Source organism: Saimiri boliviensis, chromosome X, assembly GCF_048565385.1.
Source record: "Saimiri boliviensis isolate mSaiBol1 chromosome X, mSaiBol1.pri, whole genome shotgun sequence".
NCBI lineage: Eukaryota > Metazoa > Chordata > Mammalia > Primates > Cebidae > Saimiri > Saimiri boliviensis.
In genome coordinates, this window is record NC_133470.1 from 82,716,838 (window position 1) to 82,735,864 (window position 19,027).

General features: G+C 40.2%; 1 protein-coding gene across 4 annotated transcripts in view; it reads right to left on the reverse strand.

Moving 5' to 3' along the window:
• Positions 1-19,027, reverse strand: part of VAMP7 (vesicle associated membrane protein 7) — an 89,393-nt gene that overhangs the window by 8,218 nt on the left and 62,148 nt on the right. For 2 of the 4 annotated variants that reach the window (XM_074391817.1, XM_074391816.1), the window contains one exon: positions 1,941-9,074. The exons of 1 other annotated variant lie outside the window; for it this stretch is intronic. In XM_074391817.1, coding sequence (XP_074247918.1) covers positions 8,814-9,074 — 261 coding nt within the window. In that variant the 3' untranslated portion in view covers positions 1,941-8,813. Of the gene's footprint in view, positions 1-1,940; positions 9,075-16,926; positions 18,805-19,027 lie in introns of those variants that run through there. One more of the 4 variants, XM_039464114.2, reaches the window with a different exon arrangement.

Here is a 19,027-nt window from a genome sequence, read left to right on the forward strand (position 1 = left end):
TTGTTCAACACCTGCCTATGAGTGAGAACATGCGGTGTTTGATTTTCTGCTCTTGTGTCAGTTTGCTGAGAATGATGGTTTCCAGGTTCATCCATGTCCCTACAAAGGACACGAACTCATGATTTTTGATGGCTGCATAATATTCCATGGTGTATATGTGCCACATTTTCCCTGTCCAGTCTATCATTGATGGGCATTTGGGTTGGTTCCAGGTCTTTGCTATTGTAAACTGTGCTGCAATGAACATTTGTGTGCATGTGTCCTTATAGAATGATTTATAATCCTTTAAGGTTTTGTGTGCCCCCTACAGGCTGTTGGGGGCAGCACAGGATGCTCAAGTGCTCGCTGTATAGTGGTGCCCATGGACCTCTCCTGTGGTCCCTGTGAATCTCTGAAATCCATTGTTCTGATAATCCCATGCCATGATTTTGAAAGTTAAAACTGAAAGAGTCTACCATCCCATGCCTTGACCAGAATGGACAGAGATAAAAACAAAGTCGATGGCCGATGGACAAAAGTCAATTGATGTCCTGTGTATCAGCAATTATGTATGGATACAAGTGGAATTTGAAAACTGGAATATGGTATTTAAAAATATCTATATCATTTGTAAAGTGTCTGTTCATATCCTTTGCCCACTTTTGAATGGGATTGTTTGTTTCTTTCTTGTAAATCTGTTTTAGTTCTTTGTAAATTCTGGATATCAGCCCTTTGTCAGATGCGTAAACTGTAAAAAAAAAAAAAAAAAAAAAAAAGATGAGTTCATGTCCTTTGTAGGGACATGGATGAACCTGGAAACCATCATTCTCAGCAAACTGACACAGAGCAGAAAATCAAACACTGCATGTCCTCACTCATAGGTGAGGGTTGAACAATGAGAACACATGGACACAGGGAGGGGAGCACTACACACTGGGGTCTGTTGGGGGGAAATAGGGGAGGGACAGTGGGGGGTGGGTAGTTGGGGTGGATAGCATGGGGAGAAATGCCAGACATAGGTCATGGGGAGGAAGGGAGCAAATCACACTGTCATGTGTGTTCCTATGCAACAATCTTGCATGTTCTTCACATGTACCCCAAAACCTAAAATGCATTAAAAAATAATAATAAAGAAAAAAATCTATATCATTTACAATGACAGGCCTAAAAATTAAAGTTCTTAAGTATACATTTTTTAAAAAAGGTACACATATGCATTCATACCACCTGGAAACACAGTTGAAAGAAACAAAATGTAAATAAATGGAGAGATATTCCTTATTTACCATTAGTAGACTAGACATAGTTAAGATAAAAATTCTTTCAAAGTTGATTTATATGTTGAGTGTAATCTCAATCAAATTCCCAGCAAACTGTTTCTAAACCTATAATAGACAACATTGTATAAACACAAACTTGAAGAACTCACACATCTGTACCCCAACACTTATTACAAAGCTAAAGTCATGAGGAAAATGTGATAATGATCCTTATCCCAACACTGATCCAGAACCTAATCCTAACTCCTAAACTTAACCCTATGTTGACACTGACCCTGATCAAACCCTGACCTCGATCCCAATCCAAACCATAACCCAGACCCAGATGCCAGCCCCAACCCACATTTCTAACCCCAACCCTGACCCTGACTCAATCTTTAATCCTGACCTTTAACCTGACTCTGACCTCTGACTCTAAACCTAACCCAATTTTCCCCAGTTCAACTCGAGTGTACCTCTTACCTTATTCTTAGCACTAGCTAAGCCTAAGTCTAAATCCAAAAACATAATCAAAACTCAATATTATCCTGAAGTGAAACTCAGCATCAATTTCACCCTAACCTTAGTGGTAACACCTACCATAAGTCCTAAACCAGAATTTTAGCCTGTACCATGAAATTATAACTGACCCCAAGTTCAGCTGCTTGCTACTTGAGACAAAACTCAAGATACAGGAGTTGGTGAGAGGAAAAGCAGGTTTATTAAGAAAGCCAGCAAACCTAGAAGATGACATGCTAACATCCTAAAGTACCATCTCAAGTCACCACAAATTTTAGGTTCCTTTTATGTTAAAGACAAGGGGTAGAGGAAAGAGTTGGGATCCAGAAGGGCCCAACAACTTCAGGTATCTGGGTGCCAGTGAGGGCCCAAGGAGTTTGGGAAATTCTTAGTCCTTGGTCAGGTCAAAATGCTCCTATATATCTTTAACAAAACAGTTAGTTGTTTACATGCGTTTTCTTTAATTCCAGAGTTCCTTTTAAAAGCTACGTGATTGCTGTTTTTCCGTATTATCTCAGTGCTCTAAAATTATCCTAGCCTATGGGCTGGAATGCGTAAAGGCCCCTTAAACAAAAATAGGATTAGTTACATTATTTTTATTTTTATTTTTTTCTGTTTCACTGTTACAAAACCATTCCCGTACCTGAACCCAAATCCAGAAATCTTGACACTTAATCCAAATGTAAACTAGGATCCAACTGTAACCTCTAAAACCTATCCTGAGCCTAAGCCCAAGTCCCAACCACAATCCTAAACTCTTCATGCGACCTATTTGTCAATCATAACCTTGACTCGAATACAAAACCACAAATCCTGTCCACATCTGAACCCTAGTCCTAAACACTAAACCCTAACCCAATTGAGGCCAAAGTCCTATACCCTAAAAACCCAGCCCAAGTCAGAGTCTAATCCCAAACCCCAACCAGATTCCAATCAGACACTGACACCAAAACTGATCCCAACCATAACACCAAGGTTCAACCTGAACTTGAACCAGAAGGTGAACTATGAACATGAACCAAAATCCTGATTCAAACTCCTAAACTCGGAAGTCAAGCTTCAGTCAGAGCCTATGCATAGGCCAGGACATAAACTGTAATCCAAATCTGAATGAAATTCCAACTCCAATTCCAACCCTAACCCTTACCATAAACCTTGACCACAAACTTGAACCCAAACCCAAACTCTGAATTCCAAACACATTATGACCTGACCCCTGACCCCTATACAAATCCAAAATCCTTAACCAGAATTGAACACAAACTCAAACTTTAAAACAAATGTAACCTGACCCAAAACCTAAGCTCTAAACCCAAGTTAAACCTGAAGCCAAACATTGAAGCTGAATAAAACCCTAGTACAAACTCCTAGACTTTAAAACCAAGCTTAAGTCAGGACCCAAACCCAGTCACCTGGACCATACCTTGCCCCAAACTCAAATCCAAACCCAGCCCTAACTCCAATTACAATCATTACTGTACCCCTAATCTTAACCACAAACACTAATCCCAAACTAACCCAAAATCAAGCCCTTAACCATAAAAATGACATCTGGGCCTGTGGCTCTGCTCTCTGGGGGAATGGCTCCTTCTTTTGCTCCCAGCTTCACCCACTGCTCCTCCATCTAAGGATGAAACTCCTCATTCTGGGCCTGAAGCTCAGGCCTTTGCCTATGCTCATGTGGCTCAGCCTTTTGTTTCCACAACTTTGCCACATGGGTCCAGGCTCTTTCCTGTAACTCCAGGGCAGCACCAGCCTTTAAGCTCAGGACTCTTGCCCCCTGTGCTCTGACGTCTGCCCTACTCTGGGCTAAATCTGCCCCCTACCACTGTGATCTTGGCTCTGGCATCTGAAACACTAAACCTGAACAAGCACACTAACTCCCCTCTGCATTGAAACTGAGCATAAGTAAGAGACCAAGTTCAAGCCCAAACACGAGCCCCAATCAAATCCAAACGTGAACCCCATCAAAATCCCAGAACATTACACTTACATGTGAACCAGAAAATGTACTTGAAGCCCTAAACCCTAAAACTAAGCCCTAGAACCCCAATTCTAACCTCGACTTGACAAACAAGCCAAACCCCAAGCCCATCCTAATACTAACTCTAATACCAAATCCCAACTAAAAGTCAAACACTGAATATAAGTCAGAACCTGAATCTGAACATTTGAACCCTAAAACCAAGCCAACGTCAGAGCCCAAGCCTGAACCAGAACACAAGTCCATATCAAGGCCAATGCTCTTCCCAAGTTTGACCTCATGCCACCCTAATCCAACTGTAATCAGGCCCCTTGAGATTTCAGCATCCCAGCATTCTAGTGATTGAAATAATGAAAATTCTGATCAGACTATTGCTTACACATGTTAACTATTCACTTTTCTGCCCATTATTTCTTGTTTCCACAGTCTAATTATAAACTGCTGACATATTACTGTAGCACAGCTAGCCTAAAGTTAGAACCTGAGCAATGCCATTTTATAAAGGAAAAAGCTATTTTTAAAATAAGTTGTAAAGGCTGCCCCATTTTCCTCACAATAACGGCGGGACTTGGCCTCTGTAAATGCAACTGCTAGTTTACTTTGCAAAATGCAAAAGGTAAAGCCGCTTATCAGTAACTGCCAGAGTTACTAGTCTTTGCTTACCGGCAATAAGAAGAATAAGCATCCCCATCTAATTCCATCCTGGCTCCTGCAGCTTGTAATAAGTGACTAAGATATGTTATTTCTACCTTAACTCAGACAATGTGCAAACTAACGCTTATCTTGACTTCCGTAAGCTACTTAGGTAACAATTGAAGTGACAAGTCTTCTAGCCCTCAGAATGTCTGGAGACCCATACCCTCCTCCCTGCCCGGGAAGTGATTTATGGAATCCCCTGGCCCTCAGAACGTCTGAATACTTTCACCTCTACCCCCCACCCCACACTATCACCTCCACTCCCAAGGTGGCTTTTCGGGTATAAAAAGTATTAGCATCCTCCTTTTCCCCGGCCACGGGTTGGAGAGATGTGAGTCCTCTGTGGCCGTCAGCAACAATAAACCCTGCAATTTGGCATACTTTTGTCTTGGTGTTGACTCTCTATGCTCGGTTCAGTACAACATTACTTCTTTGTCAAGCAGGAGGAGATAACTTCAGGGCCACCAAAAAAAAAAAAAAAAAAATGGCAGACAGAACGGATGTTTAGAAGGACTTTGGGACCAGCTGCTGATGCCCAGAAGTCTGGTTGTTCGTGTTACCTGAGATTGAAGAAACATAGACTTACCCTTCAGTTTTCTGGAACACCCCCTCCCTTATTCCCTAGCTGCATAAAAACTCCTTGTTGCATCTTTTTGTTAAGGCAGATTTGACAGATCTTGTTCTCTCGTCTTCTTGCTTTGGCAAAATCTAATAAACCTTTCTCTGTCTCCAAGAACTGGTGTCTCAGTGTTTGGCCTCAGCTGTGCATTGGGTACATGAGTTTGAATTTGGGGTTCCAGGACATAGTCACAATAATCCAAAGCAGCCCCAACTCAATTCTAGCCCAAGTTTCAGTCAAAACCAGCACCCAAACCCTAACCCTAACTGAACCCAAGCCAAGCCCTAGCCTCAGCCCTGGCATAAATCTGAGCATGAACCTAGACATTACAACAAAAACAACCCTGATCACAAGACCAACCCTAAACTTTAAAATCGTACTTGACTCCTACTCAGACCTCACATCTAAACCCTAAAGACAAATCCAGAAAAGAACACAAACATGAACCTTAAACTATAAAGCCAACTCAAATCCAAAGGCAAACTCTCAACCAGAATCTGAACCTGAACTTTAACCCTAAAACTTAATCCTAAACATGAACCAGGAGCCAAACTCTAAACTTGAACAAAACCAAGCCTGAATCACAGCTTGAGCTGAATCCTGATCAATATTCCTGCTGGAATTCCAACCCCAAACTTTGCCCTCAACCACAACCCTAATCCAACCACAATCAGAAACAAGACCCTACTCACAACCTGAACCCTATCCCCAATCCAGGCTAAGCCTTAGCCCCAGTCCATTCACAGAACAGGCCAAGTCCCAGCCCCAGCTCCAGTCCATGCCAAGCCCTAGCCTGAGGACTGAGTCCAAACCCTTACCCCAATTCCTAAATCGATCCTGACTCAAACTCTGTCCCCAACTACAAACCTGAACTAGAACTGAACTCAAATTTCTAAAGCCTGAACCCAAGCTGGAATCCCTAAACCCTAAAACCAAGCCAAGTCAGAACTCAAGCCTGAGCATCATAACAAACCCAATTCAAATCCTGACCCCAACCCCAAACCTAACCCTCACACCCCACATCCACACTTGACATCAACCTCAGCCCCAGCACTAGTCAGAGCTTCAGCCTCCAAGCTAGAGATAAGCCTGAGCTTGAGCCAAAGCCAAATCCCAGAACCCATTCTGAACCAAACAACAACCTGAATCCCAACCACAATGCTGACTTCAACCTGGGACCAAACCTGCCTGTGTTCCAAACCCTGTTCCCAACCACAACTACACCAAACTAAAGTCCTAAACATGAAATATGACCTAAATCCAAACTCTGAAATTAAAGTATAACTTGTTCAAACTCTAAACATTAAAGCCTAACTCAAACTTAAAGATAAAACCTGAACCCCAGTCAAAATCCTAATCCAAAGCCCTTAGCCATAATATTGAAATGGAGTCAGAGACCAAGTCTGGGCATGAATGTGAACTGCAATCCAAACTCTGAACCTGAAACTAAAATTGAACTCCTAAATCCTGAACCTAACTGGAACCTAACTACACTCCAGTCCAAGCCTGAATCCTAAAACCAAACCAAAACCTCAACCCTATGCACGAGCTACACCTGATCTCAAAAGGCCCCCAAAAGGCCTAAGCATGAACCCAAACTCAAACTGGTACTCTAACCCTAAACTCAAACTGCAAACATAACTAGAACACTGCACCTGACCACTAACCTGAATTCAAAACCCAAACCCTGAAACCAGGACTGAGGCTAGACCCAGGAAGAGGGATCATATCATGACTTTATTCCAAACCTGGACTTGATCCTTTACCCAAATCCTGATCCCAACGCTAACCTCAACTTCAACCTTTCCCATGGTCCCAAACTCAAACCCAGCCTCAACACCAGCCCAAACCCCATCCCCATCCACGGCACCAACTCCAGTCTAAGTAGAGCACTAGCCCAAACCTAAGCCCAAAACTCCAAGCTGAACCACATTCTAAACCCAGACACAACCATAAATTAGAACCAAAATTGTTCTCAGCCCAGACCCCTAGATCCAAACTTGAACCAAAGTGAACCCCTGCATCCAAACAGGACTACACCCAAACCTGGAGCTCCATTCCAATCATATACCCAATACCTGACCCATGCCCTGAGTCTGACCTGCAGCCAAATAGAGATTCTAACCTGAATTCGTACCCAAGCCTAAATCCCTAAACATAAAACTATTGCCAGAGTCTGAGTCCAAGCCCATGCCCAAACTATAAATCCAATCTAAACTTAAACTGAAACCAAATCCAATCTAAACTTAAACTGAAACCACAACTTAAACCCTGAACTCAACCCTGACACTAACTGTAATCTGAAACCAAACTCCAATCAAATTTGCACTTGAACTCTGATACTGAATGACAGTGAAACCACAGGCATAACATTTAAAACTTACATGAGTGAGAGCTCACGCCCAAATGTGAATCACTCCAGCACTGACTTCAAACCTGAATCATAATCCTGAACCCAAACCCTAAATTGTAAATCTGCATTCAGAACTGATCATTGAACCCAAACCACTAAACTCCAAACCCAAGTCAGCGCCTGAACCTGAACATGAAAACCCTAAATCCAAATCTGAACCTGAACTAGAATCCAAACCCAGCTAATCCCAATCCTATTACCATTTTCAGCCCACGCCATAAGCTAGTATAAAGCAGGTTCACTGTGCACTGCTTACCAGCTTGTCTGGGTCTGGTGACACAAGTTATATGAAGCAAATTTATTAATTATAAATAGGCAGCAAGGGAAAACAGAAGCCTAGGATTTACTGTGAGCCAGTCCCCCAAGGCTCAGGAAAGCTGCTCAGGACAAATAGATAGAGTCCTGCCTGTGTATGCCTCACTTGCACTGCAACTGAAGGATCCTGGAAAGCTGTCTGCTCTGGAGTTTATACCCGGGGAGTACAGGAACTACTTGTTTAAAGCGTTGTATGACATCCTGTTCTGGGTGAGGGGCACTGGAACAGAGCCTGGGCTGTTCCAATTGGTTCTTCTTATCTCAGGGTGTTGCAGTCCCAGACATTTTACAATTATTCTTGAGAATTATGAGAAAAGAGGAGAACTGGGATGGTCCAAGGATATCTGGAGAACTATCCTGCACCTAGCTCCATCCTAAGCCTCTGCCCTAACCTCGATCTCAGTCAGAGCCCAAGCTCTAGCCCAAACTGAGCTCTGTCTGGTCAGAGCCCCATCATGAACTGGATTCAGAGCCTGAGCTTCAACGCAGACCTCAAACTGAACCAAACCCCAACCTGAAATCCCAGCCTCAGCTCTAGCCCAGAACCAAACCTCATTTCAATCATGTCCCTTCACCCAACCCCAAATCCTAAACCCAAATACAAATCCAAACTCTGAACCTGAACCAGAATGCAAGTGTGCATCCATAAACCCTAAAATCAAATTCAAGTCAGAGTACAAGCCTGAGCCCAAACCAAATTTCAAATTAAGCCCAAAACTCAGTCTCAACATCCACACTAACCCTAACCCAAACCTTATACCGTAAACTCTAACCATAAATATAAACTTTAATTCCAAACTCAAAATCTAACCCAGACTTGAACCCAAATTCTTAAGCCATAAAACTGAGCTAGAGTCTTAACCTGAAATGGAACCCCTACACTCCAGGCCTAAACTCAAACCTGAGCCAGAATCTTACCAAAACCCCTAAACCTGAACCCATGCCTGTAACCCAACCAATCCTAAACCTAACCTATACCCTGACTATGACTTCAATCCTAAATTTGAACTTGATTCCAATTCAAAACCTTTAATCTGGCTGGGTGCGGTGGCTCATGTCTATAACCCCAGCACTTTGGAAGGTCAAGGTGGGTGGATCACTTGAGGTCAGGAGTTCGAGGCCAGCCTGGCCAAGATGGTGATACCCCATCTCCACTAAAAATACAAAAATTAGCTGGGAATGGTGGTGCGTGAGGTTGAGACAGAAGTGCTTGAATCCGGGAGGTGGAGGTTGTGGTGAGCCAAGATCATGCCACTGCACTCCAGCCTGGGCAACAGAGCAAGACTCCATCTAAAAACAAACAAACAAATAAAAACCTTCAATCCGAGCATGAATCCAAACCCCAACAATAATCCCAACCCAATCCCTGATGTCGGTACTAATTCTAAAACAGATGCTCAAGCTTAACTCGAACCCTAACCTGAACTAAATTTCCCAATCCCAAACCTGACACCTGAACCTGAACCTTAGGAAATAAAACACTAAAATTGTTTTACAGCACTGAGTTTTGAGGTTAGGATTATTTTGCACTGGGGTTCAAGTTCTGGGCAAGATGGAGAAAGCATCTTGTCTCTCCCACAACTATAAATCCTAGAATGTATGGAGCAGCTGATTCGAAGACTAAAAATGTGTGTTAACAGGCAGACTGAAGATCAGAATCTGAAGTACCGCCAAGCCTGAAGTATTTCATTTCTTTTTCTTCTGACACCATGTAGACTCCAGAGGAAGCCCAAAACTTAACTCCTAGATTCTCAACTGCTAATCCTAATCCCCAACTTTAAACCCTAAAAACCCTGACACCTGATGAATTTACTCATTTATCATTATGAAACAATCTTCTCACCGGGCACAGTGGATCACACCTGTAATCCCAGCATTTTGGGAGGCCGAGGCGGGCAAATCATGAGGTCAGGCCTTCAAACCAGCCTGGCCAATATGGTTAAACACTGTCTCTACTAAAAACACAAAAAAATTTAGCCAGGTGTGGTGGTGTGTGCCTGTAATCCCAGCTACTTGGGAGACTGAGGCAAAAGAATTGCTTGAAACAGTGAGGCAGAAGTTGCAGTGAGCCGAGATCGTGCCACTGCACTCCAGCCTGGGTGACAGAGTGAGATTCCGTCTCAAAAAAACAAAAAGGAAAGAATCTTCTCTATCCCTGGCAATATCCTTTGCTCTGACATCTACTGCAGTTTTCTCTTTATTACTGTCTGCATGCTATATTTTCCCTCCCATGGATTTACTTTGAGCCTATTTGTATATTAACAGTTAAAGTGAGTTTCTTAAAGATAAGAGTTGACTCTTTCTAAAAATACGTGTTGACATTTAACACTTTATCTTTTAATTGATGTATTTCATTTGGAGAGTTTCTACTGCTTAGTCTTCAAGGTCAGTAATTTCTACTTCTGCAATGTCTACTAGGTCATTAACTCAATCCTGTATATTTTACATCTCAGAAATCCTAGTCTTAATCTCTAGGAATTAAATGGACCTTTTTATTCCATGTTTCTGTTTACCTTTTAGAACATATGGAATACAATGTTAATAGCTGTTTCTATGTCTTTGCTAACATGTCAGTTCTCCATTTATTTGAATGGATACGTTTTTCTTCTTTATCATTGGTCATATTTTCCTGCTTCTTTGTGTGATTGGTAATTTTTGATTTGCTGCCTGACATGGTGAGTTTTTTTTTTTTTTAATTTATTATACTTTAAGTTTTGGGGTACATGTGCAGATTGTGCAGGTTTGTTAACGCAGGTATACACGTGCCATAGCGGTGTCTTGCTGCATCCATTGTGCCGTCATCTACATTAGGTATTTCTCGTAATGCTATCCCTCCCCAATCTCCCCACCCCTGCTATTCCTCCCCTACCCCCCCACATCCCCAGGCCCCAGTGTGTGATATTCCCCTCCCTGTGTCCGTGTGTTCTCATTGTTCAACACCAACTTATGAGAAGATGCTGTGTTTGGTTTTCTGTTCTTGTTAGTTTGCTAAGAATGATAGTTTCTAGTTTCATCCATTTCCCTGCAAAGGACATGACTTCATCATTTTTATGGCTGTGTAGTATTTCATGGTGTATATGTGCCACATTTTCTTTATCTAGTCTATCATTGATGGGCATTTGGGTTGGTTCCAAGTCTTTGCTATTGTGAACAGTGCCACAATAAACATATGTGTGCATGTGTCTTTATAATAGAATGATTTATATTCCCTTGGGTATATACCCAGTAATGGGATTGCTGGGTCAAATGATATTTCTATTTCTAGATCCTTGAGGAATCACCACACTGTCTTCCACAATGGTTGAATTAATATATACTCCCACCAACAGTGTAAAAGTGTTCCTATTTCTCCATATCCTCTCCAGCATCTGTTGTCTCCTGATTTCTTTAATGATCACCATTCTAACTGGCGTGAGGTGGTATCTCAATGTGGTTTTGATTTGCATTTCTCTAATGACCTGTGATTATGACCTTTTTTTCATATGTTTGTTGGCTGCATAAATGTCTCCTTTTGAAACATGTCTGTTCATATCCTTTGCCCACTTTTGGATGGGTTTTTTTTTTCTTGTAAATTTAAGTTCTCCATAGATTCTGGATGTTAGCCCTTTGTCAGATGGGTAGATCGCAAAATTTTTTCCCATTCTGTTGGTTGCTGGCTCACTGTATTGATAGTTTTTTTTGCTGTGCAGAAGCTCTTAAGTTTAATTAGATCCCATTTTCTATTTTGGCTTTTGTTGCCAATGCTTTTGGTGTTTTAGTCATGAAGTCCTTGCCCATGCCTATGTCCTGAATGGTATTGCCTAGGTTTTCTTCTAGAGTTTTTATGGTGTTAGGCCTCATGTTTAAATTCTTAATCCATCTAGAGTTAATTATTGTATAAGATGTAAGAAAGGGATCCAGTTTCAGCTTTCTGCATATGGCTAGCCAGTTTTCCCAACACCATTTATTAAATAGGGAATCCTTTCCCTAATCCTTGTTTTTGTCAGGTTTGTCAAAGATCAGATAGTTGTAGTTGTGTGGCGTTTTCTCTGAGGCCCTGTTCTCTTCCATTGGTCTATATCTCTGTTTCGGTACCAGTACCATGCTGTTTTGATTACGGTAGCCTTATAATATAGCTTGAAGTCAGGTAGCGTGATGCCTCCAGCTTTTTTTTTTTTTTTTTTTTGCGTAGGATTGTCTTGGCTATGTGGGCTCTGTTTTGGTTCCATATGAAGTTTAGGTTTTTTTTTTTTTTTTTTTTTTTTTTCAGTTCTGTGAAGAAAGTCATTGGTAGCTTGATGGGGATAGCATTGAATGTATAAATTACTTTGGGCAGTATGGTCATTTTCACAATATTGATTCTTCCTAACCATGAGCATGAAATGTTTTTCTGTTTGTGTCCTCTCTTATTTCCTTGAGCAGTGGTTTGTAGTTCTCCTTGAAGAGGTCCTTCACATCCCTTGTTAGTTGTATTCCTAGGTATTTTATTCTCTTTGTAGCTACTGTGAATGGGAGTTCACTCATGATTTGGCTCTCTATTATTGGTGTATAGGAATGCCTGTGATTTTTGCACATTGATTTTGTATCCTGAGACTTTGCTGAAGCTGCTTACCAGCTTACGGAGATTTTTGGCTGAGATGATGAGGTTTTCTAAATATACAATCATGTCATCTGCAGACAGGGACAACTTGACACCGTCTCTTCCTATTCAAATAGTCTTTATTTCTTTCTCTTGCCTGATGGCCCTAGCCAGTTTTTGCCCATTCACTATGATATTGGCTGTGGGATTGTCATAAATACCTCTTATTATTTTCAGATACGTTCCATCAATTCCTTTTTAGCATAAAGGCTGGTGAATTTTGTCAAAGGGCTTCTCTGCATCTATTGAGATAATCATGTGGTTTTGTCTTTGGCTCTGTTTATATGATAGATTACGTTTATAGATTTGTGGATGTTGAACCAGCCATGCATCCCTGGGGTGAAGCCAACTTGATTGTGATTTTTGATGTGCTGTTGGATTTGGTTTGCCAGTATTTTATTGAAGATTTTTGCATCAATGTTCATCATGGATATTGGCCTGAAATTTGTTTTTTAGTTGTGTCTCTGCCAGGTTTTGTTACCAGGATGATGTTGGTTTCATAAAATGAGTTATGGAGGATTCCCTCTTTTGGTATTGTTTGGAATAGTTCCAGAAGGAATGGTATCAGCTCTTCTTTGTACATCTGGTAGAATTTGGCTGTGAACCTGTCTGGTCCTGGACTTTCTCTGGTTGGTAGGCTATTAATTATTGCCTCAACTTCAGACCTTGTTATTGGTCTATTCAGGAATTCAACTTCTTCCTGGTTTAGTCTTGGGAGGGTGTAAGTATTCAGGAATTTATCCATTTCTTCTAGAATTACTGGTTTATTTTCAGAGAGGTGTTTGTAGTAATCTCTGATGGTAGTTTGTATTTCTGTGGGATCGGTGGTGATATCCCCTTTATCATTTTTCAATTGCATCTATTTTAGTCTTCTCTATTTTCTTATTAGTCTGGCTATTGGCCTATTTTGTTGATCTTTTTAAAAAACCAGCTCCTGGATTTACTGATTTTTTTTTTTTGAAGGCTTTTTTTTTGGTCTCTCTCTCTTTCAGTTCTGCTTTGATCTTAGTTATTTCTTGCCTTCTGCTAGCTTTTGAATTTGTTTGATCTTGTTCCTCTAGTTCTTTTCATCAGGACGTTAGGGTGTTGATTTTATATCCTTCCTCGCTTCTCTGGTGGGCATTCAATGCTATAAATTTCCCTCTAGACACTGCTTTAAGTGTGTTCTAGAGATTCTGGTATGTTGTGTCTTCGTTCTCATTGGTTTCAAAGAACATCTTTATTTCTGCCTTCATTTCATTATTTATCCAGTAGTCATTCAGGAGCAGGTTGTTTAGCTTCTATATAGTTGTGCAGTTTTGAGTGAGTTTCTTAACCCTGAATTCAAATTCGGTTGCACTTCCCAGTGAGTTTTAATTTGTGTGCTGTGTTGTATTTCCATAAAGTTACCTGGAGTTTGATCCTCTCAGGTCTTACTTTTAAAATTTATCAAGCTGGATGACAGCTGTGTTTAGCCTAGAGCAGTGGTTCTCAATCAGGGGCAATTTTGTCCTCCCAATTTTGTGAAAACGTTCAGGACATTTTTGGTTGTCAAAACTGGGAAGACAGTGCACTGGCATCTAGTAGATTGATGGCCAGGGATGCTGGCAAAATACTGTAACACAATGCACAGGACAGCCCCACATGACAAAAAATATCTGGCTCCAGATGTCAAAGTGCCAAGGTTGAGAAGCTCTGGCCTAGGGCTATTTATTCTCTACTACTGAGGTAAGACATTTCTGGAAACTCTATCAAATACTCTGTGAATCATGAAGTTTTGAATGCATATACAGACACTACTTCTGGTCCTGTGTGAGTGCAGGAAACTCTTCCCTCTAATCTTTTTTTGGGTGGTTCTCTCCCTGCCAATAACTAGTTTCCTCAGATCTAACGTCCTTTCTGTGTAGCTCTCTCCTCTCCAGTACTCTATCCTGCAAAGACATCTGTCTTGATCTCCTTGGAAATCACAGGTCATGTCTCAACCCAGGGAATCTGCCAGGCTCTGCCTGGGTTCCTCTTCATTGTATTATGACCTAGATACTCTCTCAACAGAATAAGTTGGTACAATTGTAGAATTCAACTCTTTGAAATATCGCTGTCCTTTTTTGCCTAGTGTCCAGTGTCTTGAAAATTGTTGCTTCTTTGTCTGTCTGGGGTGTTATTTCAGGCCAGTGGGTAAATGCCGTCTCTGTTACTCCATCTTGGCCAGCAGTGAAAGTCTAAGTTGCAGTCTTGAATTTAATATTCTCTGAGACTTTTTAAAGTTTTCTTTGTGCTTTTCTAAACTTGGAATGGAGATTTAAAAAGAAAAATCACGGTGTCAGCCTGTGCATGTTAGTTTTCTTATACAGAATATTGTCATGATTTTCCTTCTCTTTGGAAAAGAGATGTAAAAAGTCACAGCATATTTTGGATTTAGATTGTTTGGGTTTATTAAACAGCATGAACCCAAAATAATCTTCTACAGCGTATTCTGACCAGAAGAATGCTTTAACTTACCAAAATTGTCTTGATAAAGCAGTAGAGCCAATCCTACGAATGAGTCTAGGAGAAACTGGGTTATACTAGCCTGGCACCATTGCTCTTGCCAGAAGCTGAGAATTTCACAGAATCCCCTTACCCTAAACTGTTTTAGGGTTAGCTTTTCTCAGTGAGATGAACTTATATGAGACTTGGAAAGCAGAACAAAAGTGGAGGCCAGTACCCTCCAAGGTACACAAAGATGCTTAGGTGCCTGGTGTGTCCCAGCTTTTCCTCAATCTTCTCCATTCCATATCCAACTCATTCTGTGGACTGCTATTCATGCTGATCAAGTGGGGCTACAAGTCTGTTACTTGGTACCTGCATCAGATCTACTGAGGCTGTGGCTTCCATAAACCTTTCTGTATGTCTCTCTTCACACACAAACTTTGGCAAGTGCTTTTATGAGTCTGCTCTCACACTACTATACAGATACTACCCAAGATTGGGTAGTTTATAAAGGAAAGAGGTTTAATTGACTCACAGTTTCACATGGCTGGGGAGGCTTTCAGGAAAGTTACAATCTTGGTGGAAGGGGAAGCAGTCACCTTCTTCACAAGGTGGCACAAGTGAGTGTGTGAAGGAGGAACCGTCAAACACTTATAAAACCATCAGATCTCATAAATACTCCCTCACTATCATGAGAACAGCATGACAGCATGTGGGAAATTGCCCCCATGGTCCAATCACCTCCCACTGAGTCCCTCCCTCAACATTTGGGGATTATAGGGATTAGAACTCAAAGTGAGATTTGGGTGGGGACACAGTAAAACCATTATCAGCACACAGACATACAGGGATTCTCAGGTTTTCCAGCAAGCTCTGACCTGTCCACCTGTGTCAACGCCTCAAGTGAAAGCACTCAGGACTGTTCTTCTGGTACCTGCCTTCCAGACCTTCACTTCCCAGTCTGTCATACATTTGTGTAAGCTCAAATCCTATATTAAACTCCTTGTTTTCATAGCACTTATCTTGGCTCTGCTGTCTTCACTGGATTCACACTGATAGACATGCCAACTGTAACCACTACTTTACCCTGTTAATTATACTTGAGAAAATGGCATTGCAAAAAATAGACTTGCTTCTAATGTAGAATACTTTTGTAGGGTCTAGGGCGCTGCTGTTACTGTTTATATTCATTTCCATCAAGATACCCTGGGAAGCAACCCAATATCTTTGTCTATTCTGAGGCCAGAAAAGATAGATACCAACAGAGTCAAGTAAGAAAAAACCATTATCTAAAGGCACACACATTCACTATTAAGGAAACTTTTGGATTGTGACAGTATTTGACTTTTTGCCAAGGGTTAGAAGTAAAGAGAAATAGCTGGTGTCACTTCTTCCTTTATTCATAACAACCAAATAAATAACCATCTCTTCTTTCTCTCTGTTAGAGAATGGATACTTCAGTTGAAACCTGAATGAGCCTTGGGAGAACTTAAATAGGCTGTTTTTAAGTTACTGCAGCCTGTACAAAAACATATTCTATACCTGACTTTAGTCACCTCACATTCAGAGGTCCCAATTATGATTATTTTGTGACTTGTGTATTTTTTACCTGTTTTTCTTTTATTTCTCTTTAGCTAACTCTGTTTGCTATAATGAATTATTCCCTCCCACTGTTATGCCTTTGCTTTGAGTCATCTTTTTCAGAACCAGTCATTTAACTTTAGATAGAAAGATTTTTCAGAATTGTGCTAAACTGGATGAAAATCTCTCGGGTTCTTTTTTAGTTCTGTCTAAATCATGGGCTCAGGATGACAGTTGTGAAGGCTGTGTCATCATTTCAGAATCTTTCATTGGTTTCAGTATGGGCTATATATTTTTAAAGTTCATTTGTGTTTTTTGGTTTTGAAGAAATTCTACACACCTGAGATTATGCTATTGATTTTTTAATGGAAAGGCTCCAGGTAACACTTCTTAATATATTTTCAGCATAAGTAAAATATTTTTGTTCTGTACACAACGGCAAATGTCATCAGAAGAAATTAGGTTCCAGAAAGAACTTTTAAAACAAACAAATCATTGTATTACTCTTACATTTTATTAATGTCCTCAGTTTGTGCATCATTTAAAATGAGACATGTGCTTTAAAAAGCATTCTTATACATAAATAGACCAAGGAACAGTTAGGTAATTGATCCCTAAAACATGCACATCAATTTTATTCAGGTGTGTATAAGAAAGGGAAATAAGCTTTAAACCTTTTTCTTTGGATTAAAAACATTTGGAAATTATTCAGGAATGCCAAATGTTTTTCTGGAACAGATGTATTTTCCAATAGGAAATGCTGATGCAATTAAGAGGCATTAGTGTTGATAAAGAATACTGGAAAAACATTTGTGCTATGCTAGATAAACAAGAAAAGAGTTCAAGTGGGCCTAAGATACATGTCCAATAAGTGAATCAGGTAGCATGAATTGAAAGGTTTGGATGGAAGAACAGGTACGATGAGTGAGATTATGGGACACATATATGTTCAAGGCACATGACTAGGCTAAACAGGTGGCTAGATTCTACAGACTAATTTGTTCATTCATTGCGAAAGTGTAAAATGTAATATAATTTCAATTTAATGGCACTTATTGATAAATAAATGCTATTGGATCTAGGGTAGAAAATGTCTTCCTTTCAGATACACACCGAAAACACATACTAGGTAACAGATGCCAGTAGCCGTATGATTACAGTCCAATTTTCTTACACTGCAGTTAAATGGTTGTTAAACTGTTCTGTCATACTGTCTATTCTCTTTAAAGTTTCACAAAAGAATTCATCAACACTAGGCAGATTTAAGAATTTATTAAACCATAAAGAATGCTCAAACTATTTTTCGACAGGAGTCAAGCCCAAGCCCTGGAGTTGACTGCTGACCGTATTCAGTTTGGGCTTTTCCCAGAATGGTAACATTTCCCCCCACACTACCTCCTTTTGCACAGCTAAAATGCTAGTACATCCACTGTGGTTCTCTTCTTTTTCTTTGGCAAGTCAGAGGAATTTACCTCCCCACCCCCTCTACTACACATTCTATTAGTGACACAATTGCCCCAAATATTCACAGAAGAAAAAGGAATATATTAAAAAAAAAAAAAAACTGCAACCTTCAACAATATTTAAACCTTCATCTTCTCAAATCAACAGCAATGGGAAAACAGAAGATATCAAGCTATCTGTATTGTAAATGATCAGCACACTGAACTTTATTCCTGAAAGTGAATACTAGGGGGACAAGGATAATTCTGTGTGCTTCTAATGGGCTAGCAAAATGTTCCCCATCTAACTGAAATAAGAATGTTTCATACTTTACTTGTTTGAGTTCTTAGAAGCAAGCAGCACCAACATCATTACAATTCCCCAAATAACAACTATCATCCATTTGTATTGTTTTGAAGCACCTAAAACTTCTCAATAACAGAAGACATTAAGATGAGATGTTAGCAATACTATCTCTTGAATACTTTTGTGTGCACATACAAAGTTTCTCCATAGTTTTAGTAGATAGCTCATAAGACTAGTGGCGACAGTTTTGTGCAATTAAAAACAAAAATGTTTCTCTAAATAGATGACACTAGTTAATAAACAAAAAAAATAAACAAAAGCCTTTTTAAGGCTACTGCTGCAATGAATGGTTCAATCTGAAGTTTACAGGAATAAACTGGTTGATAGATAAGACAAAGATAAACCTGGAGGCATAGAACAAGATTTTAAAAAGTGAGAAGAGGGCTGAAGAGACTGGCAGATACCATCTGTCAGTATGTGAAAGGCTTGAGTCACATGGATTGCTTTTAACTCCTTGTTCTCTTATATCCTTAGTTAATGTTAACTTTTTCTTTCTTATTTCTTCACACAGCTTGGCCATGTAAATCCACCACAGAGAGGTGAGACAATGATATAGATGAACACCTGGAGGGAGGAGGCGGGCAATTTTATTTTCTTGAATCATATTCTTCTAAATAACATATATAAGAAAGTAGAATCTTATTAAGAAATGCTTCTGATTCCATTAGAGAAGAAGTTATATAGTAATGAAACACACTAATCATGTATTCTCCAAGACAGAAAGTGTAGTTAGAATTGTCCTTTTTGGTATAACTCACACCCACTTGAATTCTAGCGTTTTCTTCAA